Source organism: Rhincodon typus, chromosome 32, assembly GCF_021869965.1.
Source record: "Rhincodon typus isolate 14 chromosome 32, sRhiTyp1.1, whole genome shotgun sequence".
Classification (NCBI taxonomy): Eukaryota; Metazoa; Chordata; class Chondrichthyes; order Orectolobiformes; family Rhincodontidae; genus Rhincodon; species Rhincodon typus.
Window position 1 is genome coordinate 14708083 of NC_063363.1, and position 26118 is coordinate 14734200.

General features: G+C 40.7%; 1 protein-coding gene across 2 annotated transcripts in view; it reads left to right on the forward strand.

The window, feature by feature from the left end:
- The first annotated feature begins 4453 nt into the window (after positions 1-4453).
- The window catches only part of snx19b (sorting nexin 19b), a 164515-nt gene continuing 142850 nt past the window's right edge, over positions 4454-26118 (forward strand). For both annotated transcript variants that reach the window (XM_020527299.2, XM_048615694.1), the window contains exons 1-6: positions 4454-6249; positions 11353-11491; positions 12524-12624; positions 13373-13489; positions 13890-14020; positions 14336-14429. In XM_020527299.2, the coding sequence (XP_020382888.2) occupies positions 4576-6249; positions 11353-11491; positions 12524-12624; positions 13373-13489; positions 13890-14020; positions 14336-14429 (2256 nt within the window). In that variant the 5' untranslated portion in view covers positions 4454-4575. The remainder of the gene's footprint in view (positions 6250-11352; positions 11492-12523; positions 12625-13372; positions 13490-13889; positions 14021-14335; positions 14430-26118) is intronic.

The window sequence follows — 26118 nt, forward strand, 5'->3', positions numbered from 1 at the left end:
TAGGTCAGACTTTGAACAAATCTAGTAACTCAGGACTGGGCATCCATGAGGTGCTGTAGGCTATCAACTGCAGCAGAATTGTACTCCAGCACAATCTGCACACTCATGGAGCTGCATATTCCCCACTCAAGCATTATCATAAAGCCAGGGCATCAACTCTGGTTCAATGGAGAGTGCAGGAGGGCATGCCAGGAGCAGCACCAGGTACTTCTGAAGATGGGGTGTCAACTTGACGAAGCCACCAAACAGGGTTACTGGCATGCCAAACAGCGAAAGCAGTAAGTGATAGACAGAGCTAAGCAATCCCATGACTAACGGATCAGATCTAAGCTCTGCAGTCTTGCCACATCTACACATGAATGGTCATAGGCAATTAAACAACTCACTGGAGGAGCAGGCTCCATAAAAAACCCAATCCTCAACAATGGAAGAGCCCAGCTCATCAGTGCAAAAGATAAGGCTGAAGCATTTGCAGCTGTCTTCAGCCAGAAGTCCTGAGTGGAAGATCCATCTCAGCTTCTTCTGGTGGTTCCCAGCATTACAGATACCGGTCTTCAGCCGATTCAATTCTCTCCATGTGATACCAAGAAATGGTTGGAGGCACTAGATACTGCAAAGGGTATGGGCTGTAACAACATTCCAACCATAGCACTGAAGACTCATGCTCGTGTTCACCAATGTCCAGTTTGGATTCCACCAGGGTCATTCAGGTCCTATAGTCTTAATTCAAACACACTCAAAAGAGCTGAGAAAAGATCCCCATTGCCATTCAGTCCAGAATTATTCCTCTTATTGCTTCCAAAAAACAACATGGTATTGCACAGCTCAATAATACGCAACAGTTGATCTTAAAGTTGCAAAACTTTTTTGGTCTTTCAGTTAAAGCAATTCAACTTCCATTTCAGTTTCTAGTACCAAAAATGAACAAAATCAAGTCTCTTAAACATGCCTCCACCCTTAGAGAGAAAGAAGCATGTTTTTAAATGTGTTTTATTACCAGAAAACATATGCAATACAATGCAAAAAAACTACATTTACTCACCCTTTTTTTAATCCTTCTGTAAGATTCAAACAGCTTTTTGTTAATAACATCCCAGATTCTGAAACAATTACAGTTCAAATCATGTGTTTGATAACGTGTCAGCTATTGGATTATCTTTTCCAGCAATGCAAATGATTTTTACGTTGAATTTTAGATTATGTTCCAACAGAATGGTCTTGCATTTGAGTAACTTTTTCACGCATAGGGTAGTGTGTGAATGGAATGTGCTACCACAGGAAATGATGGAGGCGGGTACAATTACAACATTTAAAAGACATCGAGATTCTTGGTATTTCAACAGGAAGGGTTTAAAGGATTAGGGGCCAAATGCTGACAAATGGGACTAGGTCAGATTGAGATGCCTGGTTGGCATGGACTAGTTGAACTGAAGGGTCAGTTTCCATGCTGTATGACTCCATGACCGAGTGCAACATCAAGTAAACATAGCAAAACTGGAATCAGTGGTTACCGGGGGGCAATCTCTCCATTGGTTGGAGTTATACCTGGCATATTGGAAGATGGTTGGGTGTTGGAGGTCAGTCATCTCAGCTCCAGGACATCTCCAGAGGAGTTCCTCAGGGTGGTGTCGTAGCCTATTTATCTTCAGCTGCTTCACCAATGACCTTCCCTCCATCATAAGGTCAGAAATGGGGATGTTCAGGTCAACGGCTCGGAATACTGCGATAAGCAACTCACCCCCCAAATGCCTGTCAATCATCTACAAGGCATAAGTTGGGAGTCTGATGGAATAATTTCCATTTGGATGGGTGGAGCTCCAACAACACTCGAGAAGGCTGACACCATTTAAGACAAAGCAGCCCACTTGATTGGAATCACATTCACAATAATCCACTCCCTCCACTACTGACGCTCAGTAGCAGCAGTGTGTAATATCTATAAGATGCACTGCAGAAATTCATCAAAGATCCTCAGGCAGCACCTTCCAAACCCACAACCACTTCCATCTAGAAGGACAAAGGCAGCAGATACATGGGAACACCACCACTGGCATGTTCCCCTCGAAGCCACTTGCCATCCTGACTTGGGAATATATGGCTACTACTTCACTCTCACTGGGTCAAAATCCTGGAACTCCCTCCTTACCGGCATTATGTGTCAACCTGGAGCACATGGACTGCAGCAGTTCAAGAAGGCAGCTCACCTTCACTTTAGAATCATAGAGTCCTACAACATGGAGACAGGCCCTTCGGCCCAAACAGGTCCATGTTGACCAAAATGTCCATCCATGCTAAACCATTTCCCTGCACTTGGCACATGTCTTTCTAAACCTTTCCTATCCATGAATTTATCCAAATGCCTTTTAAATGGTGTTAATGTATTCACCTCAACCACTTCCACTGGCAGTTTATTCCATATGCGTACCACCCTTTGTGTAAAAATGTTGCTCTTCAAGTTCCCAAATATTCTTCCCCCTCTTACCTTAAACTGATGCCCTCTAGTTCTCAATTCCCCAACCCTGCGAAAAAGGCTGAGTGCAATCCATCCTATCCACGCCTCCCATGATTTTCTACACTTCTATAAGATCTCCTCTCAGTCTCCTATGCTCTAAAGAAAAAGTCCTAGTTTGTCCAACCTCTCCCTATAACTCAGTCCCTTGAGTCCTGGCAACACCCTTGTAAATTTCTTCTGCACACTTTCCAGTTTAATAACATCCTTCCTATAACAAGGTGACCAAAACTGAACACAAAAGTGCAGCCTCACCAATGTCCTGTATAACGACAACATAACTTCCAAACTTCTTCGTTCAATGTCCTAACTGATGAAGGCCAGTGTGCCAAAAGCCTTCTTCACTGCCCTGTCTCCCTCTGACTCTACTTTCAGAGAACTGTGTCCCTGAACTCCAAGGTCACTTCCCTCGCTGATCAAGATCCTGCTGTAATTTCTGATAACCTTCCTCACTGTCCACAATACTGCCTATTTTGGTATCATCTGCAAACTCACTAATCATGCCTTGTACAGTGGCAGATGGAATTTAACTGTGATGCACTTCGAAGAAGTAACAAGACAAGGGAGTGCACGACGAATGGCAGGACACTGGGAGCTCAGAGGAAAAGAGGGATCTTGGGGTGCTTATCCAGAGATCTCTGAAGGCTTCTCATCCACATCATTGATATAGATAGCAAACAGCTATGGGCCTAGCATCAACCCCTGAGGCACACCATTAGTCACAGGCCTTCAGTCTGACAAGCATCCTTCCATTATTACTCTCTGCTTCCTACCCTCAAGCCAATTCTGCATCCAATTTGCTAACTCTCCTTGGATTCCATGTGATCTAACCTTCCACAGCAGCCTACCATGTGGAACCTTATCAAAGGCCTTACTGAAATCCATATAGATTATGTCTACCACCCTGTCCTCATCAACCTTCTTGGTCACTTCATCAAAGAACTCTTAACAAATTTGTAAGGCATGATCTCCCACACACAAAGTCATGCTGACCATTCCTAATCAAACCCTGTCATTGTAAATGCATGTATATCTTATTCCTCAGAATTTTCTCAAATAATTTACCTACCACAGGTGTTAGGCTTACTGGTGTATAATTCCCAGGTTTTCCTTTGCAGCCCTTCTTGAATAAGGGCACAACATTTGTTACCCTTCAGTCTCCCAGGACCTCACCTGTGGCTAACAATGATGCAAATATATCAGTCAGGGATCCCACAATTTCTTCTGTAGCCTCTTGCAGGGTACTTGGATATATCTGATCAGGGTCAGGAAATTTATCCACCTTCGTACATTCTAATACTTCCAACACCACCTCTACTGTGATATGGATTGTCCAAGATATCACCACTAATAAGTTCCCAAGTCTTCATGTCTATCTCCGTGGTAAACACAGAGGAGAAATATTCAATGAGGACCTCACCCATCTGCAGTTCCACATATACACGTCCACTTTAGTCCTTGAGGGCTCCTATTCTCTCTCGAGTTATTCTTTTTCCTTTAATATACTTAAAGAAACTCTTTGGATTCACCCTAATCTTCTCAGTCAAACCCTCTCAAGGAGCAACTAGTGATGGGCAATAAATGCTGGTCACCAACAACGCCCACATCCCACAAAAGTGGAGTTGTAGTAAACTGCCATTGTTGCTGGTGACGCTGGAGTTGCGGGCCTCCCATGCTACAGGTGGCGCTGGAGTGAGGTCCTCCCGTGCTGCAGGGTGGTGCTGGTGCTGCAGTCCTCCCGTGCTACAGGTGGCGCTGGAGGTGAGGTCCTCCCGTGCTGCACGTGGCGCTGGAGCTGCGGTTCTCCCGTGCTGCAGATGGCAGTGGAGCTGCGGTCCTCCTGTGCTGCAGGTGGTGCTGGCGTTGCGGTCCTCCCGTGCTGCCGGGGGCGTTGGTGTTTTGGTTCTCCTGTGCTGCAGGCGGCGCTGCTCCCGGGGTTTTCGCGTTTGCAGCCTCTCATTTGGTGGCCGGAATCTTCTCCCCGGGCAATTGGATATAAACAGACGCTGGGCCGCTGGTCGGTTGCTGGCTGAAGCTGTAAACGGTCGCCAGTTGAAGCTGACGGGATGCACCCGGGAAATGTGAAGGATTCGGGCCGGCTGCTGAATGAGCTGTTGCTGCAGAGGAAGTGGCTGGGCCTCGGGCTCCTGGTGCTGGCCTGCCTCTTCCTCCAGCTGCTGCTCAACATCTGGTTGTTATGTGTTTCGGTGCTGCTGGTGTTGCTAGGCGGCTGGTTGGGCTCACAACTGATGCTCAGCCCCACCAACCTGGTCCATTTGGAGAGGTTTATCAGGTTGGAGCCCACCCTATCCCAAGCAGACTCTGAATTGCTGCTGGCCAAGGAGATCGAAGGCACCGTCACTAAGATAATCAGGGATTTTGTCACTTCTTGGTATAGGACTGTCAGTAAGGAACCAGAGTTTGAGAACGAGGTGCAGAGAGCCATGCATGCCATGGCTTTGGAACTGAAGAGAAGGATGGAGCATGTTGACAGGAAGGGACTGGCCCAAAAGATCCTTATTTTATGCAGCTGTCACCTAGAGATTTATATGAAGGCCAAGAAGACATTACGCGAGAAGATAGGCCGCCACCAAGCAGAAGATAATAATCAGTCACTGTGGAAAATATATTGCAAAGTCAATGACCCTCATATAGCACTTCAGAGTCCAGCAACAGAAGTAAATTATGCAAGGGGCATTGTTGATCTACTTTTGCATGTGTTAGTGCCCTATCCCAATCTAGAAACCAGGACAGGGAGGTTTGTGGTGAGAGAGCTAATCATGTGCAATGTGCTTCTGCCTCTTATAAACAAACTGGCAGACCCGGATTGGATTAATGGTATTATCATAGACATTTTTACAAAATCCAGCAATAAGACAGTCGAGGTAATGGAGACACCTTTGCAGCCGATCGTGCCCACTTTCTTACCCTTGAAACCCCAAAAGGAGTTCATTGCTGAATCAATGCCAACTCCAAAAGCTGAAAATTTTCCTTGTTATGATGATGTTGATAGCTTGGAAACCAATATAGAAGAGACTGATACATCAGTAAATGGAAATACAAGTAAATCAAATGAAAAGTTTGAAAAATCAGTAGGAAATGCCATCAGTGGCTATGATCACCAAAGGCCAGACAAACTAAATCTCTTCTATTCGTGTGAGGAATTTGAACCCGAATCACCACAATCTGACGTGAGAAAGGATTCCACAGAGTCATTAATATTGTTAGCATCTGAAGAACTGGCGGTGGACAGGCTGACTCCAGTGGAACTAGCTAATACTTTTGATGCACCAGAAGATGCAAATGGTGATGAGCTAAATATAGGAGAATCCACAGTTTTGCATACAGATACAAATTTGCCATCATTTGACCAAAATGCAACTTCTCTCGGGCTGGAGCATATTGATGATGCTGGAAAAGAAGAGGCATTTGGTAAACTAGCGACATCCACGACTATTCTTGCTCATGAAACAATCCGAATTCTTTCTAGCCCACACCCTTTTCAGGAAAAGGAGGCTGTTCCATCAAATGGTTCATCCTGTAACTCCTTAGATATTGTGTCTACAGGACCTGTGCATACATCCTCCCCTACTTCAATGAATGTGTCTAGTTACAGTTTTGAACCTGTTTGCAGTCCAGACACACCAGTGGTGATTCACAATTTGAGAATCAGTGGAACAGTCACAGCAAAAGAGCACAGAGGAGGAGGATTTCACCCTTACACCCTGTACACTATTAAGGCAAGTCACTTTTTCCCTTTAAGATGTTCTTTGATCTTAGCACTAATGTTGATGAAAGGCAAATTTTAATTTATCAGTGCAGCTTGCAAGAAAGCAGGAAACTTAATTTTTAGGGTAATCTGTAAACTGACCTTTGCACATGGTACGAGAGGTGGCAGGTGAAGTGCAAGAGCCTGAGAGAGAAAGTGAGACCTGGAGTTTGAGATTGTGAAATGGGAGACTGAAAACTGGAAGGAAGAGTGCAATACACTGAGAATTGAAGAGGAGGAAATCACTTTTATAAAGTAATGAGGAGAGCATCAGTAGGCCAAGAGTGGGTAAGTATGGTTTTCAGGAAAATCTGCAAAAATATCCTTTGCGGTAACTCACAACACTGTGGCTCAGTGGTTAGCACTGCTGCCTCACAGTGCCAGGGACCCGGGTTTGATTCTAGCCTTGGGCGACTGGCTGTGTGGAGTTTGCATGTTCTCCCCCATCTCTGCTTGGGTTTCTACTGGGTGCTATGGTTTACTCCCACAGTCCAAAGATGTGCAAGTTAGGTGGACCACCCATGCTAAGTTATCCATAGTGTTCAGGGATGTGACGGTTAGCTACACTAGCCAGGCGAAATGCAGGGTTGCTGGGATAGGGTAGGGGATGGGTCTGGGTGGGATGCTCTTTAGAGGGCTGCTGTGGACTTGTTGGGCCAAGTGGCCTGTTTCTGCACTGTGGGGCTTCTATATTTTAAAAAAAAAGTAACACTCTACTTTTAGTGACATAAATTCCTATAATAAATAGGATCAAATTCAAACACTTACAAGGATTAAAGACCCCATTGCCACAACATGCAGAACAAACGTGGTTTACAAAATACCAAGCAACGACTGCCACAAACGTTACATCAGACAGACAAGAAGGAAACTAGCCATCAGAACACATGAACATCAGCTAGCAGCAAAACAGCATACTGAACTCTCCTTAATATCCGTACATTTAGACAATGAAGGCCATCAATTTAACTGGAACCAGGTAACCATAGTAGCCCAAACCAAACGTAGACATGCACGGGAATTCCTAGAGGCATAATTCTGCACCCATACTTCAATCAACAAACATATAGAATTGGACCCCATGTACAAGCCCATATAGACCAAAACTGGAAATGACAGTACTCACCATAACGGACCAGACAGTACAAATTCCAAACAGAGTAGAATAACATCGCTTCATCGGAGGCTCCACTAATGATGTCATCTGGCATGGTGATGAAACGTCTGAACAAATACAAGCCAACTCGGTGAGCAAGTCAACAACCTGAGCCTGTAGAAGAACTGCTGGTATAATATAACAAATTTTGTAGTCAGTTGTATCATCTCTGTCACAGATCAGATTGAGATCAACAGAACAGTACAAATCAGGAGCTGCATTTGGGGTTTTTGAGATTAATATCTAACTGAATTTCTCCATAATGAGGACTACCTACTTTCATTTCTGTACCATCTACCATCTCCAACCATACCTGGAAAAAAAAAACTGTGCCTCCAAGTCATTTCCAAAATCACTGTCAAGCTCTTGAGCTGTCAGCTATCTCACCTTTTGCCTTCCATTCACCTGAATACTTCTGCAGGTATTGATCTGCTCAGTTATACCCTCACCTCCAATTTCGATGCCTTTCTCTCTCACTCACTCTCAATCTCACCTTTCCAGCTGGCATGACCTTCTGCACAACTGGTGTAGATATTCGTGACCAGATCTGACACCAACACACAAGACACCATCAGACCCTGTTTTCTGTTAAAACTACTCATTATACCAGAGTTGTTCAGGATGACAAAGATTACACCAGCTTCTTTACACTGTTTATCAACTGGTTTCTTAAACTCTTACCCTCTCCATAGACTCATAGACATTTACAGTGCAGTGGTCAACAATGATCTGACTACACTAATTCCATTTTCCATTTTTTTGTCCATAGCCCTGGAGATTATGGCAAAGGAGATGAATATCAATCCTGCCTAAACGTTTTGAGAGTTTCTGACTCGGCCATCAGGGAATAGTTCCAGGCTCTCGCGATCCTCTGAATGACAATATTTCTCCTTGACTCCCCTCTTAGTCTTCTATCCTTGCCTTAAACAGATTCCCTGGTTATTGACCCCTCCACGAATGGAAAAAATGCCTTCCTAACATCCTTGTCTACTCTTGTCAATCTTATACACCTCTATCAGGTCCCCTATCAACCTTCACTTGGCAAGTGAGAAAGACTGAGGTTATGCACACACTTTGGTAGGAATAGTAGAGGCTTTGTCTGTTTTCTAAATGAGGAAAGGTTTCAGAAATCTGAAACACAAAGGATTTGGGAGTCCTAATTCAGGATTCTCTTAAGGTTAACATGCAGGTTCAGATTGTAGTTAGGAAGGCAAACATAATGTTAGCATTTGTTTCAAGATGGCTAGAATACAAGAGTGGAGATGTATTGTTGAGGCCGTATGAAGCATTGGTCAGACTGCATTTGGAAAATTGTGAGCAGTTTTGGTCTCCATATCTAAGCAAGGATGTTCTAGCTTTAGAGGGCGTTGAGAGGTGGTTTACAAGAATGATCCTAGGGATGAGGGGCTTGTCATATGAGGAACATTTGAGTTTAAAAGTCTTGGGGGGGAGAGAGTTCTGATTGAAACTTACAGGACACTGAGACGCCTGGATAGAGTGGATGAGGAGAAGATGTTTCCACTCTTTGGACAGATTAGGATCCAATTGCACAGCTTTAGAGTGAAGGGATGACCCTTTAGAACTGAGCTGGGGAGGATATTCTTCAGCCAAAGGATAGTGGAACTCATTGCCTCAGAAGGCTGTGCAGGCCAAATCATTGAGTGTATTTAAAACAGGGGTAGATAAGTTCTTGATTAGTAAGAAGACAAGGGTTACAGGGAGAAGGCAAAATGGGGTTGAGAAATATATCAGCCGTAGTTGAATGGTAGAGCAGACTTGATGGGCCAAATGACTTCATTCTGCTTCTATAACTTATGGTCTTATAGACACAGTGGACCAAAGGGCCTGTTTCTATGCTGTATAACTCTGTGACTTAGACTTTGCTGGGTTGAACTCCATTTGCCACTGTTCTGAATTATGGGCACTATCTCCGTAATGCACACCTACTGATAAGCCTTCCACCTGCTCTGGCTCATTTCCAAATATTAGACCCAGAACTGTGCCCTCCTCTGTTGGAACTTCAATGTATTGGCTAAAGAAGCTCTCCTGGAAGTAATTTGAGAATTTGCTCCTACCTTACCTTCCATGCGAGAACAATCCCAGTTAATATTTGGATAGTTAAAATTGACTATAACAGCTTGGTTATTTTTGCACTTCTCTGAAGTTTGATCCTCGTTTTCTCCTGATTGTTCGGCGGTGGGGGGCAGCAAAACTACATACCTAACAGCATGTTTGCCCCATTTGTGAATTTTTTTTTACTTCTACCAATATGACCTCACTTGTTCCTCCCAAGATATTATCCCTCCTCAGTGCTATATTATGAGAACCCCCCCACCCCACCAATTCCTTCTCTATCTTATCAGAATACCCTATAATCAGCAATGTTGAGCTGACCTGCACATCTATCAGTATAGCCTCAGTATAGCAGTGGAGTCAAAGTACTATGTGCCTATGTCAGCTCATCTACCTTATACCTCAGGCTCCTTACATTAGAATATATTCCATTTAACTTTGCTGAATTTACTACTTTCTTTTGTAGCCTGTGTTTTCTCTGCCTTCCGTACTAACTAGTATTTTAACTTCTAATTCCATTTTAGCTTCTATCCCCTCTGAACTACTTGTCAGGATCCCATCTCCCTGCCAGTCTACTTTAAGCATACATTCCTGTGAGGAACCATTACCCTCACCATTTTCTAAGGCTGAGAAATGATTTGCAAGTGACATGCACTTGAGGGATTCCCTCACTACCTGTGCAGTCCCTTTCTTCTGCGTGGGGATCACCTATTCCATCTTTGCTGCACTTCCTTCAGCTGCGGGGTGACCATGCGCTGAAACATGTTATCCTCAACCTAGTGAATGCATCGTAGTGTCCCCAGCTGCTACTCGGTTCCTCAGGTTTTGGAGCTCCAGCTGGTGGTACCTCCTATACAGCTGGTCATTCAAACTTCCAGAAGCGTCTAGGATTTCCCACATTGTGCAGGATGTGGAGATCATGGGCCTAAGTTCCCGAGACGTTCCTTAACTATTTAGAATATGAACCCTTGTTTTTCTTGTACCCTTATTCCTACCTAAGTGTAGACAAGAAAAGTCTTATTCTTGTCTATGTCAGACAAACAACCGGAACCCCTCAACTCGATCAAGTGAAGAAGTTTTAAAGTTCTAAGATATTAATTACCTGAGTAAAATTTTTAAACTGTACTTATGGCCTTAACTTAAATCAATATCAAATCACAAGAGAGAAATACCCACCAGTTACCTACCTGCTCTCCTGTGATATCACACTTTGATTTTGTTGAAGTAGTTCTACACCAGTCCGTCTGCTTCTTCGACTTCTCTGTCCTTGCTGCTCTTTTAGACCTCACTGCTTATGCTCCAAATTTCACATGGATCTGTCTCCAGTCCATCTCTTTCTGGGACCTCTGCACTCTTACTGCTCTTTTTAACCTTGCTGCTGCCACTCTAGAGTCCCCGACAGGTCTGCTATCAGTCTGCCTGTTTCTACCTTGCCTCACTTCCTCCTCTCAATGACACGGACCGCCTATTTCGGGGTTTTTCGCTCTCCTGCTCCCCTTGAACTCTCTCCTTCAATTGCCAGGAGCTTATTGACTCCTTGTGCAATAAGCAGTGCATATTTGAGTTGGGAAGGGGGAAAGAGGTTACAACTGGGAATTGGGAGTGGGGAAAGAGATGGCGACTGACAGGCTAGGAATGGGGAAGAGGCTGCAACCTGGAGTTGAGGAGGAGAACTTGGAGGAATGGGAGTGGGGAAGGCTAATCAGGCCACGCAGGAATCTACATTAGTATGTATCATGCGATGCTCAACAAGATTGTAGGCCCCATTAACTTACCAGTGTTAAAGTGAAACTACGGTAAATAGGGTGACTTTAATCGAGAACTTATTGTATATCCTTTCAACAGTATGAAACTGCATTGGACACAGAGAATCCTGGAACACTCCAGCAGGTGGCATACCACACTGTTAATCGACGTTACAGTGAATTCTTGAATCTACAAACTAGACTGGAAGAAAAGGCAGAACTACGGAAGCTCCTGAAAAGTAAGGAAGTAACAATATTATAAATCCCAATCTTGCAATTTTATCATCACAATCCCCATAGAGTTGCTTCACAGCTTGCAGCGTAATAGGAGCTTGGAATGTGAGTGATACCGAGTGGTGGAGCAAGGAAATGAACAAGTGCACAAATACACACACTGCACATATCTGGCTTTGCAATTCTTTGCCAATTTTAAATCAAAAGATTCATATAAGTGTCACAGTTTGGCAGTTTTTCTCATTCTCACTTTGAGGAAGGACCTTTTGTTCAGCACTCTGAGTTTGAGAGGCCAATATGTGGAATGCACTAAAGGTCTGTGGACAACCTACCATATTTTATCGTGCTTTAACTGTTTCTGTCAGTCTTTTCTGAAAATGCTGTTTGTCTTGTATTCCCCAAAGTATTCATTAAGATACGCGTTATGTGTTAATCTCTGCTGATAATTTAGTATTAAAAAACTGAAATTTATTAACAATAAAATATATGAACCAAAGCACTGTGGATGCTGGACATCTGAAACAAACAAAAATAGAATTGACCCGGATTTGAAACCTTAACTATGTTTTCTTTTCACGGATGATGCCAGACTCCCTGAGATTCCCTAGCAGTTTTATATTTGTTTGAACAAAATATATAATGTGCCTTTACCCACTTTATCATTTGAATGAACAGATTATCTTTATGACCTATTGAGTGGGTGAATCAATTAGGATGTACTTTTTTTCTCATCAATCACTTTCCATATTTCCTCTGAAAGCGTTCTAACTTCTACGAATTTCATTTCAATGATAATTTAGTAGAATGTTAACAGAACATAGAGAAATTTTAATATTTGCCACATTTCAATCAATTATTTCCAAATTCCATTGAAACCTGAAAAATGAGTTTGCTTTGGGGGCTTTTTGTTTTTATTATGTGACACAAATTAATAATTCAAAAACATCTTCAAAGTGCTCTGTGCAAAAATTAGCACAAATTTTAAAAAATGCTTATTTTGTTTGATATTCTCTAAACTGCTTTCTGTTGGTTTTCAGATGTGAAAGGACCAAAGAAGCTCTTTCCTGACCTGCCATTCGGAAACATGGACAGTGATAAAGTAGAAGCTCGGAAAAGTCTTCTGGAGACCTTTCTTAAAGTAAGAGAAAAGTGATTGTATGAATATAGCGTTTCTTCCCCTATGGGTGATAGGTGTCAGTTTACCCTAGTGTGGCAGTACCTTATTCAGCCAACTAAGCATCCTCTTCCATTTACCCAACGCATACATAGACTCCCCCATTATCGAAAGAAGATCTGCATATTTGCAGTGTCTTGTACTCAACACATATCTAATTTTGGGGTCAGCATTGGGTACACTTGAGTTGATGTGACATCATTAGATATAGATCAATTTTTGACATCGTTTCCAAACGCAATCCAAGTCCAATCGTAAAAATACAGCTTTTGTTGCAGCTGGGATAGTGGTCTTTATTTCCCATGTCAGCCATCTGTGGCTTTGGAAGGTAAGATTGTTAGTTTGTGGAGTAATATTGGCAATTTTTGTAATTGCCACATCTGCCATTTCAAGCTGTGCAAAAAATTACCAATTTTTAATGTAATGTCTGTGCTGTCCTTGGAAATTTCCTGTATTGTTTTAATAAAAGTCATGGTTGACCTTCTTCCGTTACAACTGAAGTATCGATGAAATGATATTTCCCAAATTCTGTTCCTTTATGTCCATTTCTTTTGGCTCTCAATATGTTTACTTCTGTGAATGTACAGCTCTGGAGCTGTAGTGAATGAAAAATCAAATCTGCTATTCAGTTTGTTAAACATGAACTATTATTGTTTTGTTTTTGGCCATGTTTTTAATGTAGAACTGTTCATCTTTTAACTTCTTTGTGCAGCAACTTTGCGCCATTCCTGAAAGTGCGTATTCTGAGGAAATGCAGGAGTTTCTGGCTCTAAATACTGATGCTAGAATTGCTTTTGTGAAGAAATCCTTTGTGTCCAGGATTGACAAGGTAAATTTGTAATTTCTGGAATAATTTTGCCCAACTTTTTATTAATCAGTCTTTTATTTTAAAGAGCTGCTCTTTGTCCAATGCTATACAACAATAGCTCCATATTTTCGTGAAGTAAAAGTTGAGGAGATTCAGTTCTCGGGCTGAATGTGCCATTTTTGGGATACAGTTCAACTGTTTTGAATCTCGGATTCAAAATGGATTAAAATCCTCAACAAGATTACTTTTTAGGTTTTTGTTTCAATATTTAGAAGGTCAATCAAAGGAATTGATGATGCTTGGAGTAGGGTTATATCAAGTATATTTTGCACGAAGAAGTTTATTCTGCTGAAGGGTTTAATGGGATTGATTGCAACATCTGCGAGGAAATTTATCTTATCATGGGTTTTTTTTCCTGCAGATTGTTGTCAGTGCAATAGTGGACACATTGAAGACGGCATTCCCGCGAATAGAACCCCAGAGCCCTACTGAAGATGTGGGAGAATGTGAGGTAGAAGGAAAATCTCAAGGGGATGGAAAGAAAGCGACTAAGTAGGTATCAATATTAACATCAATATCAATTTGAAAAATCAGTAAATAAACCCTCCACAGTGAGTGTTAGAGAGGTCAATTCAGCAATACTATCAACTGCATAGTCAGTGTTTAGATCATTGAAGTACGGGGTTATATCTTGAGAGGCAAAATAAGTTGGAGAGTTGGTGCAGTACCTTTTAGGAAATTTAACCTGGACTTTGTGGAATATTTTGGAATTGTTTTATGATCATGTTATCAATGTGGTATTATGTACAACAAATACAGAAATTTATCCTTTGGCACTTTGAGAATTGTCAACATTATTTTTTTCAGATCTCGTCTGAGGTTTACTTCCAGTAAAATTGCTCCAGTACTGAATGTTGGTGACATTCAAGCAAAAGTCACTTATTGCTACAATGAGAACAATGTAAGAATCCGTTTTCTCTGTTGAGTAAAAGCATGCAAATTGTTTCGTATCTTAAGGCGGTGATAAGCAGATATAAATAATTTTAAGAGATCAAATCCTTTGAGATATCTGTTCTGCTTTGTGTTTGAAAGTTCACTGTGATTCCAAAGAAATCTGAAAATTACATAATCTATATTTTAAGTTTCCATTGACATTGGAATACCACTTACATGGGTGTTAAATGTTTCTGCAAAAAGGCCTGCTGCTTTTACTTTGACAAAAGCATTTATATTTTGTTTTGATTTAATTTTTAATTTTCTATTCTTATAAAATGTCCTATGTTAGTTCAGTGAAATGCCCCTACTCCTTACTCTGCTCTAAATAATGAAGCCAAGGGTATTGTATGCTTTTTTAACGGATCTCTCTACCTGCCCTGCCACCTTTAATGACTTGCATATGTATACACCTGAGTCTACTTCCGCACACCATTTAGAGTAACATCCTTCAGTTTACTCTATCTTTCTATGTTCTGGCCATCTGTCAGGTATAGGCCTATACTATGAATTTTTCAATGCCTTGTTGAAATTCTACACTGTCCTTCTCCTAGTTTACAATTCTTTTAAAGTTTTGTACATATACAGACTTGAAATTTGAAAGTTCAAATGTCAAACTATGAAGCTTGAAAGCCTAGCTTATGTAATTTCCTCTGGAAATGTTCCAGTGAATTTATCCTACAATCCTTTCAAGGCTCTTGGTTTTCCCTTTTAATGTGTTGCATTCAGTATTCTACACATTACTTCAAATGTGGTTAAACCAGGGTTTTGTTTAGCTTTAGTAAAACTTGATCTCCTTTATATTCCAATATTCTCGTTACAAAGGCAATAAATTCCTTTAGCATTTTTTATTTTTCTCATATCATATTTTATTAACCTGTGTGCAAGAACTCTGAAATCTTTACTTTCTCTAGCTTTCCATGAAATAAATACTATTTGGAACTATCCTTTATTGATCCAAAGTACTGGAGATGACTTGTGTTGGAATCCATCTGGCACTCACCCATTTACTTAAAATTTCAATGCTTATTTTTCATTTTATGTTCCAGTCTGCACTTTCATGTTACTATCAAAATGCTAAAAACCTTAAAAACATTAAGGTGGATAAGTTTCCAGGGCCTGATGTAATCTATCCCAGAATACCAAGGGAGGCACGGGAGGAAATTGCTAGGGCCTTGACCAAGATCTTTGTATCCTCTTCAGCCACATGCAAGGTCTCCGAAGATTGGAGATTAGTCAATGTTATTTGTTTGTTTAAGAAGGGCAACAGAGATAATCCAGGAAATTATAGGCTGGTGAGTCTTATATTAGTGGTGAGAAATTATTGGAGAAGCCGCTTAGGGACAGGGTTTATGCATTTAGAAAATAATTGATCTATTTGGGATAGTCAGCATGGCTTTGTGTGGGACGGTCTAGTCTCACAAATTTGATTGAGTTTTTTGAGGAAATGATGAAGATGATTGAGGATAAGGCAATAAATGTTGTGTACGTGGACTTTACTAAAGCATTTGACAAGGTACCTCCTGGTAGGCTCATCCTGAAGATTAAATCACATGGGATCCATGGTGACTTGGAAAATTGGATACAAAATTGGCTTGGTCATAGAAGATGAGTAATTGTGGGGGAGTGTTTTTCTGACAGGAGGTGTATGACCAGTGGTGTTCTGCATGGATCATTGCTGGGGGCTTGGTTGCTTGTAATATGATTTAAATGAAAATGTAGATAGTCTGATTAGTAAGCTTGCAGATGACATGAAAATAGGTATAGTTGTGGATAGTGAGGGAGATTGCCAAAGGAGACAACAGGATATAAATCAGTTGGAAAGTTGAGCTGAGAAATGGAAGAAGAAGATTAATCCAGACAGGTGTGAGTTAAAGTATTTTGGGAGGTCAAACGCAAAAGGAAATTATACACTAAATGGCAGAACCCTTAGGCGCATTGATATACAGAAGGATCTTGGGGTGTAAGTCGATAGCTCCCAGAAAGTGGCAGCACAAATCGATAAGGTGGTAAAGAAGACATATGGCATATTTGCCTTCATTGTCTGGGGAATTGATTATAAAAATTGGCAAGTCGTGTTGCAGCTGCAAATGACTCTAGTTAGGCCACATTTGGAGTATTGTGTGTGGTTGTGGTTACCACACTATTGGAAGGATGTGGAGGCTTTGGAGAGTATGTAAAAGAGGTTTACCAGAATATTACCTGGACTGGAGTGTATTAGCAATAAGGAGAGGTTGAACAAATGTGAATTGTTTTTGCTAGAGCATTGGAGGCTGAAGGGAAACCTGATAGTATATAAAAATTATGAGAGTCACCCATGGATAGGGTGGGTAGTTGGAATCTTTTTCCCAAGATAGAAATGTTAAATACTAGGCGCTGTAGGTTTAAATGAGAGAGGTAAAGTTTAAACGAGATGTGTGAGGCAAAGTTTTTACACAGACGATGATAGGTGCCTTCAGTACTGCCAATAGAGGTGGTAGAAGCAGATACGATAGTAATGTTTGAGACATTTAAACAGACCCGTAAACAAGCAATAGAGGGATATAGACCATATGTAGGCAAATAGGATTAGTTTAGAATGGCATCATGGTCGGTACAGACATGGTAGGCCGAAGTGCCTGTTCCTGTGATGTACTGTTCTATCTCCTCAGTCAAATCATATTCCATTCTTCTTGAATACAAGCCTAATTTATGTAGTTTATCCTTTGATGTAGCCTTTGGAGTCTAATAATTTGTGATGTGCCAGTGAGTTTGCTCACAGCAAAGCCCCATACGTAGTCAATCGATGTTGTAAGTCATCAGGAATGAATGTTGGCCAGGACACAGGAATGATCTCGAATAGTGCCATGGCATCTTTTAAGTAGTAGAATTAGGAAGAAAATCTAATCCAAAATGTAGTAACATTGACAATTCTACACTCCCTCAGTGTTGCTTTGAATTGTCAACATAAGTTCTCATCCCTGGGATAGAGAGGAGAGATTTTGAATCTCTATTTCTTTTGGCCCAGAGGTAAGAAACTGACAATGAGTCAAATTGACAAGGAGAACATTAAGTGAGTGGAGGACTCTCAATGTCAAATTCTATGTTTTTCTCGCTACATTCCTAAGTAATAAGGTTATTTCTCAAAATTCAAGAAGACTCAACTTAAATTGGTGTTGCCCAACCCTTTGGAGATGCAATATTTCAAGTCAGGAAGATGCCAGAGTTGTACCGAGCTGAGGTAGCCTGTAGCTAACATCCTTAGTTAGTTTTTAGCTTCATTGACTCTCCTGAAATTAATGCCGCTTGAATTACAAGATGCTGTTATGAAGAGACTTTATTTTCTATCTTTATACCAGTTGATACTTTACTTTTCTCCCTTTCACTTGAAAATCCCAGCACTTAGTAAACTGCAATGTCTCAAATCAAGTACATAAATTTGAACTAAATATAATTATGGATATGTTAGTTATGAAGTTACTAGAGAAAATGAAATAAAATTGTGCAACAAACCTATGTTAACCTGTTTCTGTCAAGACTGATTTACATAATGTTGTTGTGCTGTTGACATTGTCAGCATATTACCTTCATTATGTCAGGAGCTCTCCTAAAATAGATTGCATCTAAATGCGGAAAGGCAACCAATGACTCATTAGCCGAATTTTGAAAAGTTGCCAAAGAGTTTGGATGACTGTTTATATAAAACTTATCTCTGTTACTTCTTGGCCTTCATACTTGGCAATCTGATGTAAAGACATACTTATCATTGGTTTTTGGCGCGGATCTTTATTGGAGCATTTCTGTTTAATTGGTAAGGGATAAGATGAACAATCACATAGTACTTGATACTTATAAGTTGAAGCATTACTTTTAAAGAAATCTTGATGAAACACATGAAAAACAGACAAAATAATGGAAGTGCAATTTTTTTGCTTTGTTGATCTATTCTAATCTCTTTATTTTATTTCTGATTTTTTTTCACTTTTCTACATCTTCTGTTCATTCTCTGTCTGTCTCTCTGTGTGTTTCATAAACATAAATGTGCAAATATTTGCCATTGGTAAATCTTCAATTGGTATAGATTCACTTTCAGGGCTCGGCATGAGCATCAAAGTTGAATTAGAGGAAACAGGGTGTGTATAAAACCCTAGAGTTGGAAGAAAGTACATAATCTAAGAGTGTTGTATGGACCATTAGATATTACAGAACTAGAGAAGTGCAATGTCATAAACTAGTTTTAACTGGAAGATGAGATTTGGGAGATGAGGAGCAGATGTAGTTCTGTGAGAAAAAAAACCTAATTAACGACTGGCTTTTGGTGCTAGTTAGAATACGAGCAGCAGAGTTTTGTATTAGGCTAGGTCAAGTCAGTGCAGTTTGAGGTTGGGATGCCAGCCAGCAGAGCATTGGGATAGTTGAACCTTGAACTGACTATAATATGGAAGAAAGCTTTGGCAGCAAATGAGGTGGACATGGGCAAATTATGGAGGTGACAGAGGGGAGCTTTGCAACAATGAAGATATGGGGTTAGAAATTCAGCTAGTGGTCATGAAGGTGCCAACATTGCCAACAGTTTGCCTCTGTCTGACACAGTGGCCAGGACCAGGATGAGTACATGGCCAAGTGTTTAGTTTCAGTACAGGGCACGTTAAGAAACCATTGCAAATTATTCTATGGCTATTGCTTGATAAAGAAAAGTGGAATCATGCTGGAGTCACCAAAAGGGAAGTGGAGGATGGCTTTTGGAGGAGACTGGTGTGATGGATCATATTTAGAATTGTTTCTAACAAAGAAGGAAGCCATTTGGCCTTCGTAGCTGTGCGAGCTGTGAAAGAACAACTCAGTCCCATTATTCTAACATTTTCCTATAGTCCTGCAAGGGTTTATCTTTAGATAAATATCAAATCCCATTTGAAAGCCAGAATTTATCAGGCCAGAAACCTGCTTGAAGCAATTTCACACATGAAGTTTTGGGAATGATCCATGCACATTTGTGAGGTGAAAGTTTGTTCATGGCCTTTGGAGATGAAAGGCTTCCAGCAATATGGGCATTGAATGTCCATTTTTTTTAGAGTGGTAGTGATGGCAGTTTTGAAAGGGAGGTCAGTACTTGTGTCTGGGATCTATTTAGCTAGCATGTGAGGGGATAGATAGGTTCTTGATTGTCAAGAGGTTCAAGGGTCACGGGGAGAAAGTGGGAGAATGGATTTAAGAAGCATATCAGCCATGATTGAATGGCGGAGCAGATTTGATGGGCTGAGTGGCCTACTTTCTGCTCCTATGTCTTATGGCCTTGTGAAAGGAAATTGAATAACCAGTTTAGTACGGTCAAGAGATAGAAAGAAACTAGAAAAAGCTTGGTTCAGAGCCAGATTGGAAGGACCATGAGGAAAGTTTTTGTTTTGTTATCTTTGGTAAAGGGGATGTGTGGTGAAACATCAAAGACTACTGACAAAATGGTAAACTGTCCTTCCTCATCCTTCATTGTTTGCCTGTAGTCTTTGAATATAGTTGACTAAGTCACTTGAAGAAAGTGGCACTCCTCAGTCATTTAACTGGATGAAAGCACGCTCAATTGTAGTGGCTTGTAGTGTCCTCTTCCCACTTGTGCACTGTGACTGGCAACCTCCTATTTCTCATTTTCATGCTTTTTTTTGACACACTGTCTGAAATTACCTTAAGTTCCACATCACCAAACTCTACCTCACCGTATCTTTCTTAATTATTCTGCTGCACCTAATTTGTTACCTTAGTTGTCATATATCCAGAACTGGGTGAGAAGAATTTTCCTCCAACTAAATATTGTGAAAAAGGAAGCCACTGTTTTTGACCTGGCTATGAACTCCTTTCCCTAGCCACCGAGTCCTTCATTCTCAGTGGCAAGTGTTTGAGACTGTCTGGTTGCAACCCTGGTGTGATGTATTTGATCTTGAGTTGAGCTTCTCACTCCATATCTGCTCTGTCTTCGAGATTTTCAGCATCCATTTCTGTAACATTCAGACTCCATTTCTGAATTAGTTCATTTACTGCTGAAATCCTCCTCAATTCCTTTGTTGTCTGTAGACTTGATTATTCCAATGTTATTTTGGTTGACCTCCTATCTTCTACCCTCATAAATCTGAACTCCTCCAAAACTCTGTTGTCATATCATAACTTGCACTGTCCCCTTCGCTTATCAGCCTTAACCTCTTAATTTAGTCAAGCAATTCCTCAATTTTAAACTTCTCTCTTGCCAGTTTGGAGGAACTGCAGTCCCCTAATCAGTAAATCTGGCAGTTTGGTCACTGTGGTTTCCTAACTGGGAAGCTAGCCACTTCTCAGTTGGGGAGACAAGTAATCAGGGAGGTGGAAAAGCTCAGAACAGTTCTGAAGAAGGGTCACTGCATTGAAATTGAAATGTTGACTCTGATTTCTCTCCACAGATGCTGCCAGACCTGCTGAGTTTCTCTAATTTCTGTTTATATTCCATTATTTTCTCTTCTTGCCATCACATACTTTGGTTCTGTCTTCTCAAAAGTCGACACAAATCAGATACGAGAAATGTTGGAGAATGCAAGATTTAGTGAGAGGGAAGAATTGAGGGAGATCAATATTAGTAGAGAAATGGTGCTGGGAAAATTGATAGGATTGAAGGTGGATAAATCCCAGGGCCTGATAATCTACATCCCAGAGTATTTAAGGAATTGGCTCTAGAAACGTTTCTGTGTTTCTCCATGGCGGGGGAGTAATCATACTCTGGATTTGTTTTGTATTACAGGATGATCAATGACTGTGAAGTAGTTTTGGCAAAGGAGAATAGCATTTCATGTGGTCGAGATAATGGATGTGTAAATCAGGTGTGGCCACTTAGGTTCAAGTAGATAAATCTCCAAGGCAAGGGAGAAAATAGCAGGGGTTCTGACAATAACTTTCAATGTCTCTTGTTGCCATTGGAGAGGTGCAGAGGACTGGAAGATGCCTGTATGGCACTGTTATTCAAGATGGGAACAAGGGATAAACCAGGAAACTACTGTTCAGTAAATCTAACATCAGTGGTGGGGAAACTAATGGAAGCAATTCTGAGGGACAAAATTAATCTGCCGTTGGAGAAGCAGGGTTATTCAAGAACAGTTAGCATAGTTTGTTAAGGGGTGGTCATGAGTGATCGCCTTATTGGAGAGACAACTAGGTGTATAGATGAGGGTGTTACATTTGATGTTATCTACTTGGATTTCAGCAAGGCTTTTGATTGGGCTCTGTATGGGAGCAACGGTAAGATCCCACAGGATCCAAGGAAATTTGGCTAATTGGATCCAGAATTGGCTGAATGGTAGGAAGCAAAGTGTGATGGCCAAGGTGTGTTTTCGAGACATGAACACTATCTCCATTGGGGTTCTGCAGAGATCAGTGTTAGGGCCTTTGCTGTTTGTGTTACATATAAATGATTTAGAGGGGCATAGAAAGGGAGATTAGTAAGTTCGTGGATTACATTAAAATTTGGTGGGGTGATAAATAGTGAGGAGATAGCCTTAGATTGAGGGAGAGTATAGATGGTCAGATGGAATGATCAATAACCAATAGAATTCAAAGTGTTAGTTGATTTCCTTGGGCAGGACAAGTAAGGCAAGGGAATACATAATGAACGTTAGGACTCTAGGAAGCATCGAGGATCAGAGGGATCTTGATCTGCAAGTACTCCAGTCTATTAAGGTAGTGGGACAGTTAGATAGTGTTAAAGAAGGCATATGGGATACTTGCCTTTATTAGTTGAGGTGTAGAATTTAAGAGGCAGGGGCTCATGCTGGAACTGTATAAAATGTTGGTTAGGCCTCATCTAGAGAATAGTGTGCAGTTCTGGAATCCACGTTATAGGTTGGATGTGATTACATTGGAGCGGGTGCAGAGGAGATTTACCAGGATATTGCCTGGGCTGAAGAGAGATTGATAGAGTGAAATTATTGCCTTTGGAGCAGAGGATACAGAGGAGAGACATGACTCCCACATATAAAATTATGAGAGGCATAGATAGGAAAGTACATTTTTCTTGGTGAAGGGACTAATGACTGGGAACATAGATTTAAGGTAAGGCAGGAGGCTTAGAGGGAATGTGAGGAGAAGCTTTTTCACCCAGAGGGTAGTGTGAATCTGGAACTCATTGTCTGTAGAGGTTGTAGAGGCAGAAACCCCTCATAACTTTTAATAAGCATTTAGTTGTGTGCTTATGATGCCATGGCGTGCATTGGTCAGGTGCTAGAAAATGGGATTAGAATAGTTAGGTGCTTACTTTTGACTGGTGCAGACGCAATCACATTGAAGAACCTCTGACTCTAAGTTTGCTTTCTTTAGACTTGATGGTGCATAGACCAGGAGAATAACCAGGATGGGGAAAAAAAAATGACCATTCTACTAGGGATAAGGGTATCAGACACAAAAGCATGGGCTTGCATGAGCAACATGGCAAATGAAGAGCTGAAGGCACAGGAATTTGAGTTGTAAAGTGCTGTTGTTTTGGAAAGTGCTTTTCCCAGGAACAGATGTAGAAAGAAGTTGAGTTTGAAGTGAGTGGGGAGTGTGAAGTTAAGAGTACAAGGAACTAAGAAGGGATTATCAAAGCTTTCAAAAGTTAAGAATGTATAGACCTTTTATTTGCCAGCAACCTTTAAACTGCAGTTGTTCTCTATGTGGAAGGTAAGTCATCATGAACCACATGAGACAGAATAGATAGGAAACTAGAGAAATTTGCAGAGTCTATACCTTTAATAAAGGTAGTCTGGCAAACCAATATTTCTTGTGAATTTTTAATCATTTGTGTTATATCTCTTTTTTTCATGGATACAGTCTTCAGTGTGTGTCCAGTTAAAGATCTGAAAAAAAAGTCATTGGTTGATGTTCTGGAAATGTGTTGTGCTGTAAGATATTGAATGTGAGATATGAGATTCAAGTGCGAGTTTGTATCTTTTTTTCCCTTTGTGGCAAGTCCCTAACCTTAAATCCTCAAGGAAGCACCATCCTGCTTTACAGGAAAGGGGAAGGAAAAATTTGGAGTTGAGGCAATCTGCATTCTTCTACTGCCTCTTCCCACAGTCAGCAATAAAGTTATATTGACAGTGGCCTGGAAGAGGTGTGTGGTGTTTATCAATGAATGATATATATGGGAAATTTAACTGAATGTGAGCTGTTATGAGTTAATTTTGTTTAAGTAAGTTTTTAGCTGATCATGGTTGCAATACATAGACTGTAAATTATATTACAGGGTTTCTAGAAGTCATTTTATAGGTCTGGAATTTGAGTACTTGGAAAAAAGTTGTATTGCAAAGTGCTTTTCAATGCAGTACCAAAGTGCAATGAATGTAAACAGCTGTTCAGAACTATCATTGTACATAATGCAATAATATTCTACTTAGTTATCTATTCAAGGTTATTAGTAATTAGTAATTTTTTATATTCATTAAGAAACAGCTGCTTTGATTTTACTGGCCTTTGCTGTGTGCACATGTTGGCTTATGAGTGTCTGAAATGCTTGAAGAGAAATACAGATTTGGTCACAATTCAGGCTTAGTCCATAGGTCATGAAGTTGTATGGTAGTTTGTAAAAAAAAAAAAAAAATATATTGAACCATTTTGAAAAGCAAATTTGAAGTTTGAATATGTAATGTTTCTAAGGAAACAAATACTAAGTTACAATTTTCAGCTTTGGCAGTGCCGTTTTCATTAACAATCCAAGTTGTTCCATGGTTGGACAGAGTGGATGACAGGTGCATGTTGAGTTTGGATGGTTTGTTCTAGCTGCGTTCCAATTAAAGTGGTTGTTTTCATTGCATGTGTTATGAAATATTAGATTTTCATGAGTGGGCTTACTTTGCAAAATATGGTTTGGTTTGTATTCAGAATAAGTAAAGTTTTAGTTGGGAGCTGGAAAAACGATCCTGGTACTTATTACTTATCTTGGTGATTCTATTAGTACAATATTTTATCCAGAAACAACTCACTGGAGATTGCGTGTGTCAATCACATTGAGCCTTTAGCGACACAAAGTACTGGTAGGGTTTATTTGTTTAGTGTGAGGGATTATCTAGAATATTCAGGTTGGTTCTTAGTTAAACCAACAGATCGTTCATTATGTATTGGCAAAGAAGGTTCAATGTCACAGCAGAACAAAAATGTCTCCAGTTCAGTGCTGCTGTCAAGTTCTGCTTGCAGATAAGAGTGGCTTCACATCTTCCAAATGGTACAAAAATAATCACACAACTTAGCAGTCAGCAATGAAGGGGTAGTGCTGGGCACTGGCCTCAACCATATTACCCATAAATGGTTAGTGGGCTCCAGAGGATAGATTTCTTCTTTTCCAACATCAGATTTAATTCAGTATCTCCCTTGTGACATCCAGTAACAAGACAAGCAGTGGGTAGGCTGACTAACCATTCTGATCAAAAAATGCCTTGCAGCAGTAGGGAGTAAAATTCAAGAAATGTCCTCCTGAGGTGATGAGACTCCACACTTGTACAATTGGTTTTTAAGGACTAGAGAGATTGTTTTACATTAATTATGACTCAGCATGCCATTAAAATTCAGTTACTCTCAGTTGGAAAGGGCCTCATATTTTCATTTTTTGAGAATAATGTACGCATAGCTGAAGTTTACATCCAAGAAGTTATTTGTAATGGTTACGTCAGCAAAGCTTACAACAGTGACAGTGGGATGTCACTGACAGCAGGACCATCTGTATTTCTGTATTTAACTCTATATGTCTGCATGCCTGAAATTCCTGCCAATTTTACACCGTAATAACAATGCTGACAACCTCATCATTAGTACTACTGCATGTTCTGGGCCGTTATTACATATACCAAAATCAATACTTGCTGAACTCACCAGTGATATGAAACAGATTACTTTCATAATCAAATGAATTATGACTGGAAAATTAATTTCTTGAAAGTCAGAAGTTTTGATCATGATAACAGTACAATGAGGCAACTCAGAAAACAAATATAAAATTCGATTAACCTTTTCATGAATTGATGACATAAGATATGTTCTGAATGATGTTCAGTAGTAAATAGGCCAAGTAGGTTTGTGAACCACCAGCTTTTATTCCACAACAAGAAAGGTTTGCTAATCTCAGCACAGGATCCGTTAGTGACACCCACTGTGTTTCCTGTTTTTCATAATGCTTATATCAGAGACATAAATAGGAATGAATTCCGTAGTTTAAAGGTAGATTTTGCTTTATGATGTAAAGAAGTGCTCAGTGAAACAACCGTGCAACCATTGCTACTGTCAAGCAAATTAGCCTGGCAGCCTCACCACTAAATTTAATCTAATATGAACGGCGGCACAGTGGTTCACTGTTCAGTACTGCTGCCTCACAGCGCCAGAGCCCTGGTTTGATTCCACCCTCGGGTGACTCTGTGTGGAGTTTGCATGTTCTCCCTGTGTCTGCAAGTCTTTCCTCTGGTTGCTCCTGTTTCCTTCCACTGTCCAGAGATGTGCAAGTTAGTTGGTTTGGCCATGCTAAATTGTCCATAGTGTCCAGGAATGTGCAGGCTAGGTAGATTAGCCATGGGAAATGCAGGGTTACAGGTATAAGGTAGGGGTTGGGTTTGTGTGGGATGCTTTTTGGAAAGGTTGGTGTGGACCCGATGTCAAATGGCCTGCTTCCACACTGTAGGGATTCTACGAAACAAATATTATATCCA